Genomic DNA, 16122 nt, shown 5'->3' with positions numbered 1-16122 from the left:
GGTCCCCCCCAACTGCCCTCCTCTGCAGGCCTGGGTCCCCCCCAACTGTCCTTCCCTGCAGGCCCGGTCGCCCCCAACTTCCCTCCTCTGCCAGCCTGGTCACCCCTAACTGCCCTCCCCTGCAGGCTTGATCGCCCCCAACTGCCCTCCCTTGCAAGCCTGGTCCCTCCCAACTGCCATCCCCTGCTGGCCATCTTGTGGTGGCCATCTTGTGTCCACATGGGGTCAGTCATCTTTGACCACATGGGGGCAGCCATCTTGTGTGTTGGAGTGATGGTCAATTTGCATATTATTCTTTTATTAGATAAGAGGATTAGATAGGATAGAGGCCTGGTGCACGGGTGGGGGCCGGCTGGTTTGCCCTGAAGGGTGTCCCAGATCAGGGTGGGGGTTCTCTTGGGGTGTGGGGCAGCCTGGGTGAGGGGCCTGTGGTGGTTTGCAGGCTGGCCACGCCCCCCAGTGACCCAAGTGGAGGCCCTGGTATCTGGGATTTATTTATCTTCTATAATTGAAACTTTGAAGCTTTGAGCGGAGCCAAGCCTCCTGCTCGCTCCGTGGCCACAGCCATATTTGTTGGGATTTACCTATCTTCTATAATTGAAATTTTGTAGCCTTAAGCAGAGGCCAAAGCAGGCCAGGGATGCGGAAACTTGGCTTCCTCCAGTGGCGGGGGCAACTCAAGCCTCCTGCTCTCTGCAGCTCTGTGGCTGCCGTCATTTTTGTTGGGATTTATTTATCTTCTATAATTCAAACTTTGTAGCCTTGAGTGGAGGCCTGGGCCCGCCAGGGCAGGCGGAAAACTTGGCTTCCTCCATTGCCAGGGAAACCCAAGACTCCTGCTCTCTCCGTGGCAGCAGCCATCTTGGTTGGGTTAATTTGCATACTCTCTCCTGATTGGTTGGTGGGCGTCACTTGTGAGTATAGCAGAGTGGTGGTTAATTTGCATATTACTCTTTTATTTTATAGGATATACACACACACACACACACTCACATACACACATACACACTGAGTGGCCAGATTATTATTCATTCAGAGATCATAATAATCTGGCCCCTCAATGTATAGCTAATAGGATGAGCAAAGCAAGTTAAGAAGACTCCACTGGGAGAAGCATTAAAAGCAATGACTACTTTAGAAGGAAGCCTTGCAGTCCTACACACTTAACGCTGTAAAAACACATTTATAAACATTAATGGCAGCCACAGCTGATGGAGGGAAGAAACCTGGTTTACAACAGACTAAGTAGTAATGAGTTGTTGAGACCAGTAAATGGTGAGCAGGAACAGTCCCAAAGTATACATAAGCACTTTGATCTATGTACTATTCTGTGTATATGTTTTATCAATATTATGTATGCTTAATGTCTATATTTAGTTTCTCTTTTCTGACAACAATCCAGAATATCCAAATGGCACACAAATAGTCTCTTGAGTTCTTAACTGTTAGATACATACTGGAATGTTGGAAGGACTATTTGTAATTTATACTGGACAATGCACACTTTTTAGTTTGGAATTTTCCAAAAGTAAACCTTTATATTTAAAAAACTGTTTTCAGTACCTGACTTATAAACTTAGGCTGTAACATAAGTCAAAGTATCTTATCACAAAAGAAAAAGGATTTTTAAATTCTGTAACACACCAGGAACTAGTCATCAACATCCGAAACAAATTAAGCAAGATTCTTCAAAATGGGCAAGCAGACAAAAAACTACAAAGGGAAAACGAGTTGAAATCCATGTATTGAGGACTGAGAAATAAAAATAAAATTGTAAAAAATAGCACATCTTCAACAAGCACAGTATCCATTTCATTCTATAACCTGTCTAAAAACTTTAAAGATTATAAGACTACCATTTGACACATCACAGCAATGAGAATAAGTTATAACTACATTTGAATGTGATCTTCCAACTTATATTTCATATATTCATTAATAAGTAGGTTTTCAATATCAGTTATATGCCAAGGACAATGGGGGCAGCGTGGGGCGGGAAAAGCAAACAGTGTCACTGCCCTAATGGAGCTAGCTTAAACTATGGAGAAGCTACATGATGTTTTTAATATTACAAAAATATATAATTTTAAACCTTAAGTGCCATGAAGAAACAACACAGAACACACTATAATAAACTAAAAAAGGAAAATGTAATCTAGACCAGAAAGTCAAAGTTTTCTGAAAAAGACATTCAAACTGACACCTAAAAAATAAGTAAGAGTTAAGTGAGGGAAAGCACATTCCTTGCTAAAGCATCAGCATGTATCAAGGCTGCAGTGGGCAGCAAATTCCCTACATATTTGGGAATTGACAAGCCAAAACTAGCATTTAAAGCTATGAGAATGGACGAAAGTACACGTAAGTTGGAGAGAAGGTAATGAGAAAAAGAGAGAAGAAAAACTTAGAGAGGAAGGAAAGCAGGAATGTTTGTGGTCACTTCAGGCAACAAAACAGTTTCAAGAAGGAAGTAGTCGTCAGCTGTGATAAGTAAGGCTGACAAGAGAGGTGAAAACTAAAAGTCCCATGGAGTTGGCAAAATGTAAGTCACTGATGACTTAGAAAGAACTGGGTTGTGGTCACATAACTGCACCACCATAAGTTCTTCCTTCTGTTCTTTTTTTTATTTACGTTCTTTACTTATTTACTGTTCTTGCCTACTCCCTAGAAATGATAATGACAAGTTTAAAGTCACAGAGCCTTACTATGTTAGAGCTGGATGAACCTGCAATTGGCATTTTGACCTAAAGGACTGGTGAAGTCTGATCTCTACATACTAGATTTCCTGACTGATTTCCCCATTGTGTATCAAGTCTAATTTTATGAAAAGAAATGAAATCCCTAGCTCATTCCCATTCTCTAAGACCCAATAGTGTTATAAACGGATATTAGAATACCTTAGCATAATTCATTCCTTAGTCACAATAATCACTTATCGTCTTCTCCTATAGCCTTATACAAATTGATGTGTGATTAAATGGGTATTGTGCTTTAATTTTAATCTAATAAATATAACTAATTCAAATAACAATAACAACTTGGAATTATATCGATACATTTTAAAATAATTTACAAAAAATACATTTAAGAGCTAACATATTTCAAATAGATTTTAATTTACAAATGTTCACACAATTTTTCAGGGACATACATTATATAAAGCAAGTTATACTAATTTATACTTCATTGTTTTATATTAATAAAGTAAACTTAATTTATTCCCAACCTACTGACATTTGGCCACAAATCAAAAGTTTTTAACTGCATTAGCAAAGTAAAGCAATAAAAAAATCTCAAATTGAATTTCATGGTAAAGAAAAAAAAAAGAGAATGAAAATCTACAATATTTTGTTGTTTATTTACAAGTGTATCAGCATAACTCACTATTTCTCAATAGGAATACTACTGGCATTTGAGGTGAACAGTTTTTCAAAGGAAGATATTTAGCATCCCTGTTACTTTCTAGTCATTGTGGCAATCAAAAAAAAAAAAAAAAAATAGCTCCCCAAAATTCTGAACACTTTCCCTAAGGGTGTTAAACAATATGGTCTCCCATTGAGAACAACTAGTAGCAGTTTTAAAGCACAAGCTTTTCTATCTCAATGAAAATATCTCTAATATAAACTCCCAGATTTCCACCTTAACCTACAAAGTATGTTGAACATAATTTTAACATTTTTTTATGACAAGGGGTCTTGATTATAGACAGTGACTATTATGTGCTATCCTATCTATATTATAAAAAGCCTGTGGCCCATGCCCTGACTGGTGTGGCTCAGTGGATAGAGCGTCAGCCTGCGGACTCAAGGGTCCCAGGTTCGATTCCGGTCAAGGGCATGTACCTTGGTTGCGGGCTCATCCCCGGTAGGGGACGTGCAGGAGGCAGCTGATCGATGTTTCTCTCTCATCGATGTTTCTAACTCTCTATCCCTCTCCCTTCCTCTCTGTAAAACATCAATAAAAAATATATTTAAAAAAAAAACAACAAAAAAAAAACCTGTGGCCGTAACGCCCAATGACCAGTCACCAGGAGGTGCATGGAGCACCTCTCAGTCCCTTCCCCCGCCCCCTCCCCCACCCCGGCCTGCGAGCTACTTGCAGCAGTGGGGCGGGGCTCGAAGCTCACGAGGCCAGGTCCACAGGCTCCGATCACAGCAAGGCTGGCGGCCAGCGGGCAGCGGGCAGACGCTGCGAGCACAGCGAGGCGCACGCGAGTGGGCGGGGCCAGGCGATTTTGCATGCTGAGCTTCTAGTACATAATAAAAGTCTAATATGCAAATTGTCCTCTTGACCAGAGCTCTGCTGGGAGTTCGACCGCTCGGCCAGTCGCTATGATGCGCACTGATCACCAGGGGGCAGACACTTTTACTGATAGTTTAGCTTGCTGTGGGCGCTGGTGGGCTGGACTGGAAAGTGAGGTGTGAGGTGAGAGCTGTTAGGAAGCTCCCAAGGTTTGGCCCAAGCCTCAGGCAGAGGCAGGCGGGGGCGGGAGCCAGGAGGGACCAAGTGGCACGGGAGGCTGGCATGGTTATTAGCAGCCTGTGGCGTTCTCAGTGCACAATTTACAATCTTCAGAGATGCTTCTTTTTATTTGTTAAGTTTCATTAACTATTCCAGGAGAGTGGGTAGCACCATTATGGGGGGACAGGCCAGGCGCACCTTGGCCTCAGGCTCCCAGGGATGCAGCAGAGAGGGGGTCAGGGCTGAGTCGGAGAAACCAAGTCCAAAACTTGAAAGGAAGCAGGAGGCAGTGAGGGGCGGAGGGTGACAGCTGCGCAGGGGCCTAAAAAGCTGCTGGGTGGGGGCAGCCGAGGAGCCCAGTGCCTCTCCCAGGGGACAGGCTCCATGTCTCTTCCTCTCCTCTCCCCGCACCCCGTGCCGTGACCCGTCACCCCAGCTCTCCTCCAAGGCCCTTCCTGGGCTTGCCCTGCACAACCCCGCCCTGCCCCGCACAGCCCCACCCCACCCCCACACAACCTTTGGGGAGCTCCACCACCGGAGGAGAAAGGGGGAGGCTGCAGACAAGAGGTTGTAGGAGGAGGGGGCAGAGCAGGGCCCACCAAGTTAGATGGAGGGGAGGGATGGAGAGACCCCACAGGACTGGGGTCAGAGATGGGCGGGGAAGGAGGTTCGTGCAGAAACGTCGCCTTTAGTTGAACTAGAAATCCTGATGCCATTTTACAGACCCCAGCAATGTGTGTGTGTGTGTGTTTGTGTGTGTATGTGTTTGTGTGTGTGTGTGTGTGTGTGTGTGTGTGTGTGTATTGGGTAGGGGAGGCGAAGACAAAAGAGGGTGTGAGGGAACTGGATGGATGGAGAGCAGTGACATTTAATTCACAGCCTATTTATTTTTATTTTTGTTAATATATTTTTATTGATTTCAGAGAGGAAGGCAGAGGGAGAGACAGAAACATCAATGATGAGAGAGAATCGATCCACTGCCTCCTGCATGCCCCCCTATTGGGGATTGAGCCCGCAACCCAGGAATGTGCCCTTGACTGGAATTGAACCCAGGACCCTTCAGTCCGAAGGCCAGGGCTCTATCCACTGAACCAAACCATCTAGAGCAGTGGTCGGTAAACTCCTTAGTCAACAGAGCCAAATATCAACAGTACAACGATTGAAATTTCTTTTGAGAGCCAAATTTTTTAAACTTAAACTTCTTCTAACGCCACTTCTTCAAAATAGACTCGCCCAGGCCATGGTATTTTGTAGAAGAGCCATATTCAAGGGGCCAAAGAGCCACATGTGGCTTGTGAGCCGAAGTTTGCCGACCACAGATCTAGGGTGATCGATGACCTATTTAAAACTGCTGCAAGAGGTTGAGCAGGGGTCTTACCACAATGGTGTTACCTGATAATGAGAGTGTCTCTCCTTATGTTGGGATAATCAGAACTGCAGCGAAGTAAAGACACACCCATGGAGCCTACAAAGGGTTTCCACACACACGATGTAATTTACTTCGTGTGGCAGCTGAAGAGGGTGAGCTGAGCCTAGGAAGGACATGACATCTCCAAGACCAGGGGCTGGAGGAAAAGTGCGTGCCGAGCATTCCGCATTGTGAGTTACAAATCTATATATATAAAAGCCTAACAGCCTAACCGGTTTGGCTCAGTGGATAGAGCGTCAACCTGCGGACTGAAAGGTCCCAGGTTCGATTCTGATCAAGGGCATGTACCTTGGTTGCGGGCACATCCCCAGTAGGGAGTGAGCAAGAGGCAGCTGAATCGATGTTTCTCTCTCATCGATGTTTCTAACTCTCTATCCCTCTCCTTTCTTCTCTGTAAAAAAATCAATAAAATATATTTTAAAAATAAAATAAAATAAAAGCCTAACAAGCTAAGTGTCCGACCAAGCAGTGGACCAATAGGTCGCTATGATGCGCACTGACCACCAGGGGGCAGATGCTCCCAACCAATAGGTTAGCTTGCTGCTGGGGTCCGGCTAATCGGGACTGGGCGAGATGGGGCCGGACATGCCCTGAAACCCTCCCATGGTCCCTCCCCAGCCACTGGCCCCAATTGGCCCCAATCGCGGCCAGGTGGAGGGACTCCACCCGTGCACAAATTTTGTGCACCGGGCCTCTAGTTGTAATATAATAAGGCTCTTAGAAATTAAAATATGTTTACCTTCAATCCTATATTAATTTATCCCAGGCTGCTATATTTGAAAGTAAGACTAATATCTGAAATATATACTCCTTATATGTATCTTTTCCATTGTGTGCTTTGTGGCCAAAGTTATTTCTTCCTAGACTGCCTACCTCTAGCACTCTCCTTGCACTAGAGTACTTTTTATCTGCTAGTGATCGAACTTATTAAATCAAAAGCCTGAATTGATAGATGAAGGCTTGAAGATGGCTCTAGGCCAGATAAGAATTAATGTGCATGGGTGTAGAGATAGTTACCTTCTAAGAATTTATTAAAACTTACTTTTGGTTTTATAACTGTGCTATGATTGAAAATGCCTAAGATCTGACAACTGAATAAATAAGAAATTAACAATGCAGTTATCACTAAATAATCAATCTTTAGGATTTAAATACACTGCTATATACTATAAAATACTCTAATCATGGACTATAATTATTACTAACAATATTTTAATAACTCACCTGATTTCTTTTAGTCCTTCTCTCTGGATAACTTGAAGAATTTCTTTATGACTCATGGGTGTATTGGGGTATTTTTCTAAGACCTGAGAAACAAGTATATAATAATAAATTATTTTTCTTATTGTAAGTTCTTATTCTTATTATAATTATATATTTAAGTATATTCTTCATTCTTATTAAAACTATGTATTAATTTCATCCAGCACATACACATCCAGAGATTTTTCATCCCTTATATTTTGGGATAAGAAAAGTGGAATATTAATGAAATATATAAATAGGATCGTCTCTCCTTTAGTCACAAACAAGTCAAACCTGAAGCAGAAATAGATAAAAGGGGTATAATTAATAACTCAATTATTAATTATTAATGCATAATATGAAATGTTTACTTTCTGTCTCTACCCCTACATCACAGGCCTACCTGTGTACCTACTATAAGCACCTTAAAGATTTTCTATCTTCACATTCCAGAAAAGCCTAATACAGCATGGATTCTCAAAAATGCATAACCAAAACAAATTAATACAGTTATAATGAAATTAAAATGGTACCTGTGTTCTGATTCTAATAAAAACAGAATAAGCCCAGTTTATTCTATCTCTCCCAATGAATACATACAACTAAAAACCTAAACAGAATACATGGAGCAGCTATCTGAGGACTCTGAAAATGGTAGCAGTTGGCTTGAGGGAGGAAACCACAACTAGAAGTACCTTGGGACTACTTAGCCTGGACTCAATGGCAGTCCAAACTCAAAACTGCACTCTAAGTGCAGACAGAAATGATTTCAAGAGAAGACTTTTCCTTTTTGGTCTGAAGAGCAGAGGGGGGACCCTCTGGGATTTTGTTTTGTTTTCCCTTTCTCTTGGCCCCTGTCCCCAGGCAATCCAAAGGCAGCAGTTGTGGCAGTGATGATAGCAGCAATGGACAGATAGGGACCTAAATCTCCAAGGAAGGTCCCATGAGTGTGAAGAGAATCCTCATGGCTTATATTCCTTCTCTACCATCTTGCTGCTTTGCTTGGCATAGAAGGCAGATGTGATTGTGGAAGTGTGTAGCAAAACAGAAATGACAACTCCAGTTATCCAGTGACAGGACAAGGGAGAAGGGTCTCTAGAAGTCAGAAAGTGCAAAAGAAAGAAAAGGGGGCTAAAGAAAGAGATACCATAAAGTTCTATAAAAACCCCTGAGGTCACCCCAAACTATGCTTATGTGACTCCAACCCCCAACATACTACTTATCTGGTTCTCAAAATAGCCAGTAGGAGGCGCATATGCAGAACAGACCCAAACAGTATGTACCTGTCCAGGTTTTCCAACACCATTTATTGAAGAGACTATTTCTACTCTATTGTATGCTTTTACCTCCTTTGTCAATAGTTCTGTTTTCATACTAAATTTGTTAAAACTTACACTGTCACATTTACTGCAAACACTTTTCCAGTCTATTTTTCATCTTTTCATTTCTGTTGTTTTCCACTGAGATTTCTATTAATTTCATGTATTATAACTGATTGATCTTTTTTCTTTAAAGAATAATTTATTTCCCAGCTGGCGTGGCTCAGTGGTTAAGTATCGATGCATGAACCAGGAGGTCACAGTTCAATTCCTGGTCAGAGCACTTGCCCAGGTTGCAGGTTCATTCACCAGTGTGGGGCATGCAGGAGGCAGCTGATCAATGATTCTCTCTCACCACTGATGTTTCTCTCTCTCTCTCCCTCTCCCTTCTTCTCTGAAATCAATAAAAACATATTTTTTAATTTAAAAAAGCATAATTTATTGATTTTTAGAAAGAGAGAGAGAAATATCTATGTGAGAGCGCAACATCATGCGGCTGCATCCTGCACACCCCCTACCAGCAACCCAGGCATGTGCCCATGACTAGGAATCAAACAGGCTACCTCCTGGTGCACAGGACAACACCCAACCATCTGAGCCACACCAGCCAGGGCTCTTTTTGTTTTAACATGTCTACATTTAAGTGTACCTTCCCTCCCTTCAATAGCTTAATATTTTCATTTGACTCTTTTAATTTACTTATTTTTAATAGGAAAATGTGCAAAGACATAGAATGAGAAAAATGTAGAGACACACTAGAGAAACCAAAGAGGAAAAACTAGAGAGAAAAACATGGCTACATATATTGCTGAGCAAAAGTACAGTATTCCATTATATTACTATTACAATATTATCAGTGTATTGCAATAATATTACTTTTTTTTTTTACCACAGGTTTAATGTAAATGAAAATACTAGTTTTATAAAAAACATTTAGCTTAATTTAACCACAGGAGGGCAGTGTATATCAAAACAAAATATTCCACTGGAACTGTTTATGGAACCATATTAACACAATTTTTAGAAACTACTTTGATAATCTGAATAAATGCTCAGCCCAGTCGGCATGGCTCAGTGATTGAGCCTGGACCTATGAACCAGGAGGTCACGGTTCGATTCAGGTCAGGGCTCATGCCCAGGTTGCATGCTCAGCCCCCAGTATGGGCTGTGCAGGAGGCAGCCAATCAGTGATTCTCTATCATCACTGATGTTTCTCTCTCTCTCTTCCTCTCTGAAATCAATAAAAATATATTAAAAAATAATATGTACAGATAAAAAACATGAATCTTTATAGATTTACTTCAGTGTTTTTATGGCTTACTTGCTGTCCAAAAACCTTTAATTAGGTTAATCAATGCCACTGTAATGAACAAGGTCACCCAGGAAATATGCAGAATGACTGATTAGAGCCTATGCTACAGAACCAATATACGAATGTTTACGAGTCAGAGAAGGAAAACTAGGAAGTAAACTAAGGAGTGGCCAGAGAAACTGGAAGAAAACCAAAGAATATGGTGCCTCACAAAAGACAAACATTCTAAGAAGGATGAAGTGGTCAACAATGTCAAAAACTGCCTAGAAGTTGAGATAACAACTTCAAAATCCACTGGACTTAGCAATAAGAAGCCTTTTGACTAGCTTTACAAGTTTAAATTCCATTTCATCAGGAGGGAAGAAATCAAATTTGAGGGGGTTTAGCACTGAATGGGAAGTCCAAAGTTGGCAACAGGGAGTTAAAACAACTCCTAGAAAAGTGAAGGAAATCTGAATTCAAGGAATTTTGTTAAGTGGATTTGAACAAGTTTCACTGGACAAGGATAAAAGGAGACCGAAGTATCCTTAGCTATCCCAACTTTCCCCATCCCAACATGGGAGGCAAATAGAAGCAGACACAAATGAGACAAATCCCTTATTACCCGAACTTGTGATAATTTGACACTCAGAAACAAAATTAATTCAGAGGATGCAGTATCCCGCACCTACCAAACGCACTATACAAACACTCACTGTATGGGTTCAGGAACTGAACAGATAATAACAAGGAATACATGGAATTTAGACAGAAGAAATAATTTATAGAGCCAAATATTAGCAAAGGAAAGAAGGAAAAGGACCTTACCTGGCTGCTTAGCAGTATCTCTTGATCACTACCTCTGTCCTGAGATGCACTTCTCTGTTCAGCTTCTGTGACACCAGACTCTCCTTGTTTCCCTTCTACCTCTTCACGAGCAACTTTTCATTCTCCACAATCTTTTAATGTTGATTTTCCTCAGGATTCTCTTGTCTTAATTTCTACGGCCCTTGGGCATTTCATCCTCCCATGGTTTCAAAAGTATTTATGCTCCTACAGCAGCACTCTATACACCCCCAGTAGTACTTATCACACTGTATTTATTTTAATTGCATTTTAAATCATCTGTCCTGCCCACTGGTACATAAGCTCAGGCGGGCTGGGACCATCTGTCTTGTTCTTCTAGTATCCCTAGTGCCTACCTATGGAAGGTCTAAAACCTGTGATGGTTGACTGAGGAATTAGGAACACAGGATTTAGACAATAGTAAAAATGCTTCTCTCTATATATATTTTTAAACAAGAAAGATGAAAGGTAAGTGCAATTGCAAGTAAGTTTGTAGATTCAGGAGCAGAAACTTGAATATAAGAAGTGGCTGAGAATATTTAAATACAAATCTATACAGAGAGGCAGTTTAGGAAAACCAGAGATTACATAGGCTGGGCTTCGTAAGTCCAGGGGTAATTTTACCTCAATTCTGAACAGCTCTAATCAAGTCATCCTGAAATAGTTCATTCCTAGCTTAGATTGTTTTTATCTGATTATCCAAGAAGTCCAGATGTTATGTGCACTCCCTAGTTTAAGCAACAACAAAAAAAGTTCTCAAAACCAAAATTTTCTCAAAATTCTGAAGAATTGATAATAACACTTAATGTTTTTCTAGCATTTAAGTGTCAGGTACTATCCTAAGTGTTTTACATATATTAGCTCATTTAATCTTTACAACAAACCTATGAGGTAGGTACTATTATGACATTTTTTCAGATACAAAAACTGAGGCACAGAGAAAATAAGTCACTTGACCACGATCACATCAGTTAATACGTGATGGAAACAAAATTCTTTGCTCCTAAGCCTTATGCTATATATGGTCCAGTTACACATCCACACTACTCCTAAAATTAACTCTTATTTTAATGGACATTTACTAAGTACTCCTTAAGTGTCAAAAATTGGGGATACGAAGATGAATAAGAAACAAGTCCTGTTGTTCATAACTAGGGTGGAGAGAAGATGGGGAAGGGAGAGATAGACATAGTATAATATGAGAAGAAATACTAAAAAAGACATAAAAAACTACAGAAACAAAGGTAAAGAACCTTCAATTCTTCCTATAAAAATTATGCAATATTTCAAATAACAGAAACTACAAAATAATAAAACACTTATGTACCAACTAACTAACTTGGTCAAATCCACAAAGGAAATGGAAGAACTTTCTGAAAAGATAGAAAGTTAGCAATTCTAATGGTAGAAACAGACAATATGTAAGCAAAAAGAAATATTTTTTAAATAGTGGTTTAAGTGCAATAAACAAAATAAAACAGGGTGATAAGGTTCATAGTAAATGAGAAAAGAGATAATTCTGAGCAGTCAGGCCTCAATGACTACCCAACATTTAAGCTGAGAACTATATGACACGTAGCCAGGCATGGTAACAAGAGTGGGCTTAATATGGAACGCTAGCTGTGTGAGGAATAAACTGTAAGGGAGTGTCAATATCCTGCAACACACACTGGCAATATCCTACCTTTGCTCATGCCATTCTCTGTATCTGACTTAACTTCTCCACTCCATTCTATACCTGAAAGTCTATCTGTCACCTAATAAAATGGCAAAAATTTTCAAAAGTGGAAATAGTCAATCCTTCAAGGGTTCAGTAAGACAGGCACACACACACTACACAGCTGGGGCAGTAAGGTGATACACCTTTCGGAAAACAATTTGGTAACATGTAACTTCAAGGGCTTTTCAAACATTGACATCCTCTTACCCAATAACATTTCTTCCAGCAATCTATAAAAGCATAATAACAGAAATACATACAAGATCTAGGCACAAAGGTGCTCACTGCAGTTATTATTTATAACAGTTATAAAAATAAACAATCAAAATTCCCAATATTAAGATAATAAATCAATTTTACTCCCCCTCCCAAAGAGATCTCTAGTTCAATAGCAAAGCAGAAACCACAGGCCTCTTTATCTTTATGGTAATCCAATTAGACAATGCCTGAAAGACAGGAGGAACTCAATAAATTATTTCTAAATTGAAAACAGTGATACATTATGTTGTCATTAAAGATATCTTTAATCAGCCTGCCTGGCATGGCTCAATGGTTAAGCATCGACCTATGAACCAGGAGGTCACGGTATGGTTCCCTGTCAGGTGGCAGGCTGGATCCCCAAGGTGGGGCGTGCAGGATGCAGCAGATCAACGATTCTCTCTCATCATTGTTTCTATCTCTCTTTCTCCCTCTCTCTTCCTCTCTGAAATTAATAAAAAATATTTTTCTAAATGAAAAACTTGGTACTACATGGATGCACATGCACGCCCATGAACAAAATCTAAAGAAAACTAGAAAAAAAATGGAAAACATATCACACAGAGTAAGTTGTTATAAATCAATAGAAAAACAACAACAATTCAAAATAAAGAACAAAGGATATAAAGAGAAACAGAAATACAAGTGGTCAGTACACATCTAAAAAGATGTTCAACCACAGTCATATAATCACAAATATAGAATCAAAATCAAACCAGCTTTTTTTTTTCACCCACTGAACTGACAAAGGTGAAAATGACTAGAAGTCTAGGATGTGGGGAGCAAATACTGTTATCCACTGCTGTAAAATGATACAATCCTTTTTGAAGCACAATTTGGCTTAGATGGATATATCTTTGACCTAACAATCCTATATAATAAAAGCCTAATATGCAAATCGACCAAATGGTGGAACGACCAGCGGAATGACCGGTCACTATGATGCGCACTGACCACCAGGGGCAGACGCTCAATGCAGGAGCTGCCCCCAACCCTCAGGCCCCAGGCCAGCCAAGGTGGGTGCCAGCAGGGGCCCCCCTGGTCGCCCCACAGAGGGAGGCGACTGGCAGTGGGGGGCAGGGCCAGCAAGTGGGGCGCCAGGCCAGCCAAGGTGGGTGCCAGTGGGGCCCCCCTGATCGCCCTGCCGGTTGCCCCACAGATCGGCCCTGATCGCCGGCCAGGCTTAGGGACCCTACCCATGCACGAATTTCATGCACTGAGCCTCTAGTTCCAATATAAAAATTATATGACTACTAGAGGCCCAGTGCACAAAATTCGTGCACTCGGGGGGGGGGTCCCCCTCAGCCCAGCCTGTGCCCTCTTACAGTCCAAGAGCCCTTGGGGGATGTCCGACTGATGGTTTAGGCCCACTCCCCCTAAGCCATCTGTCGGACATCCTTAGTGCTGCCGCAGAGGCAGGAGAGGCTGCATTGAGCATCTGCCCCCGGTGGTCAGTGCGCATCATAGCAACTGGTTGTTTGGCCATTTGGTCGATTTGCATATTAGCCTTTTATTATATAGGATATTCTCACAAGGACACAAATATATATGTACAACAATATTTACTGAAGCCATGTTTGTAAATGAAAATGGCCTGAATTACAACTAAGTGTCCACTGACCAATGAACAGATAAAACAAAATGTGGTATATACACACACACACAACATACATACACTTACAAAGCAAATTCTGCCCTGGCCAGTTTTGCTCAGTGGTTGAATCAACGGCCCAAGAACTGAAGGGTCCCAGGTTTGATTCCAGTCAAGGGCACATAAACTGGGTTGCAGGCTCGATCCCCGGCTGATACTGAGGTGCATGCGAGAGGCAACCAATAAAGTGTCTCTCTCACATCAATGTTTCTCTCTCTTTGTCTCTCCCCCTCCCTTCCACTCTCTCTAAAAGAAATCAAAGGAAAATATACTCAGGTAAGAATTAACAAAACAAAAAAAGGAAATTCTGACACATGCCATGACATGGTGGAACCCCGATGACATTATGCTAAGTAAAATAGGTGAATCATGAAATGACAAACATTGTATGATTTCACTTACATAGATATCTAGAGTAGTCCAAACTCATAGAAATGGAAAGTAGAATGGTGGTTGCCTGGGACTATGAGGGGAGATCAGAAATGAAAAATTAATTAATGTCTACAGTGTTTCAGTTCTACAAAATGGAAAAAGTTCTAGAGATTTAGTGTACAGTTCAGTAGTATTAAGTATAATAAAATGATTAAGATGGTAGCCCAGCCAGTGTGGCTTAGTGATTGAGTGTTGACCTATGAACCAGGAGGTCATGGTTCAATTCCCGGTCAGGGCATATGCCTGGTTGCGAGCTCAATCCTCAGTGTGGGGCCTGCAGGAGGCAGCCGATCAGTGATTCTCTCTCATCATTGATGTTTCTATCTCTCTTTCTCCCTCTCCTTTCCTCTCTGAAGTCAATTTAAAAAAAAAAAAAATTTTTTTTTTAATTGCAAACACCCAGCCTGGCATTTCCTAGCTATCCTGCTTTATTTTTCCCCATAGCACTTGCCACTAACATAATATATATGGTATTTCTCTCCCTTCCTCTCTTTCTCTAAAAAATCAATAAAAACATTTAAAACACACACACACAACATGTTTTCACTATGAGAACTGAAACAAGAAGGCAGAGCGCATCACCTTGCTTGATCTTAGCAGGGACCTCAGCTAGAAATGTTGGCATCAGGTGACTCAAATTTTCTGCCACTCTGCACATGTCCACGAATGACCACAAAAAGTGTCATGCGCATTGATTTGGGGTTAAAAGTCAATTATGGCAAGTAGGTGAATTCACAAATACTGAACCCACGAATAATGAGTATCAACTATAATCTCTTTCAGGAAATAAAATTGGAAGAATTCCCAGCTTTTTTTATGAGGCAGCATTATTCTGATACCAAAAACCCAGACATAGTCCAAGAAAACTACAGATTAATATCCCTCATGAACATAACTGTGAATGTCCTCAACAAAATATCAGCAAATACAGCACAATATATAAAAAGTATATTATACCACAACAAGTGAGATTTCATTCCCCCCTCCCCAGGAACACAAGGCCAATTCAAAATTTGGAAACTAATGTAATCTACCATATTAGTAGTCTAAAAATTAAAAGCAAATGATTGTATCAATGATTCAGAGAATGACACATAAAATACTTAATACATAAAAAAAGCAGGTTAGAAACAGAAAGAGATTGATTACAACTACATAGAAAAGAAAACTGTATCAAAGACTAGAAGTCCCAAAATATTAAGCTATACTGTGTCAGATGATGGTGATTTTTTCTCTCTACTTTTCCAAATTAATTTCATTTCTATAATTTAAATAATTCATGAAATTTTTGTGAAATAGGAAACCTATGTTACATATTACTATAACTAAAATTATTTTAAATTCAACATAAGTAGAGCAAAAAATAACATACCAATCCTAACCTAGAACCAGCCAGGGCCCATTCCTTTTAATTCAAAGAGTCCTACTCTAACCCTCAAAACCTGTCTACAACTAATAAATCCCACAAATGGC

General features: G+C 40.6%; 1 protein-coding gene across 2 annotated transcripts in view; it reads right to left on the bottom strand.

Annotated features, from left to right (window-relative positions):
- ASXL2 (ASXL transcriptional regulator 2) overlaps window positions 1-16122 on the bottom strand; it is a 78551-nt gene that overhangs the window by 52642 nt on the left and 9787 nt on the right. For both annotated transcript variants that reach the window (XM_080683673.1, XM_080683674.1), the window contains exon 2: window positions 7112-7194. In XM_080683673.1, the coding sequence (XP_080539799.1) occupies window positions 7112-7194 (83 nt within the window). The remainder of the gene's footprint in view (window positions 1-7111; window positions 7195-16122) is intronic.

Source organism: Plecotus auritus (genome assembly GCF_963455305.1).
Source record: "Plecotus auritus genome assembly, chromosome: 8".
NCBI lineage: Eukaryota > Metazoa > Chordata > Mammalia > Chiroptera > Vespertilionidae > Plecotus > Plecotus auritus.
The sequence above is the reverse complement of the archived record's forward strand: the minus strand, read 5'-3'. Positions and strand labels throughout refer to the sequence as shown.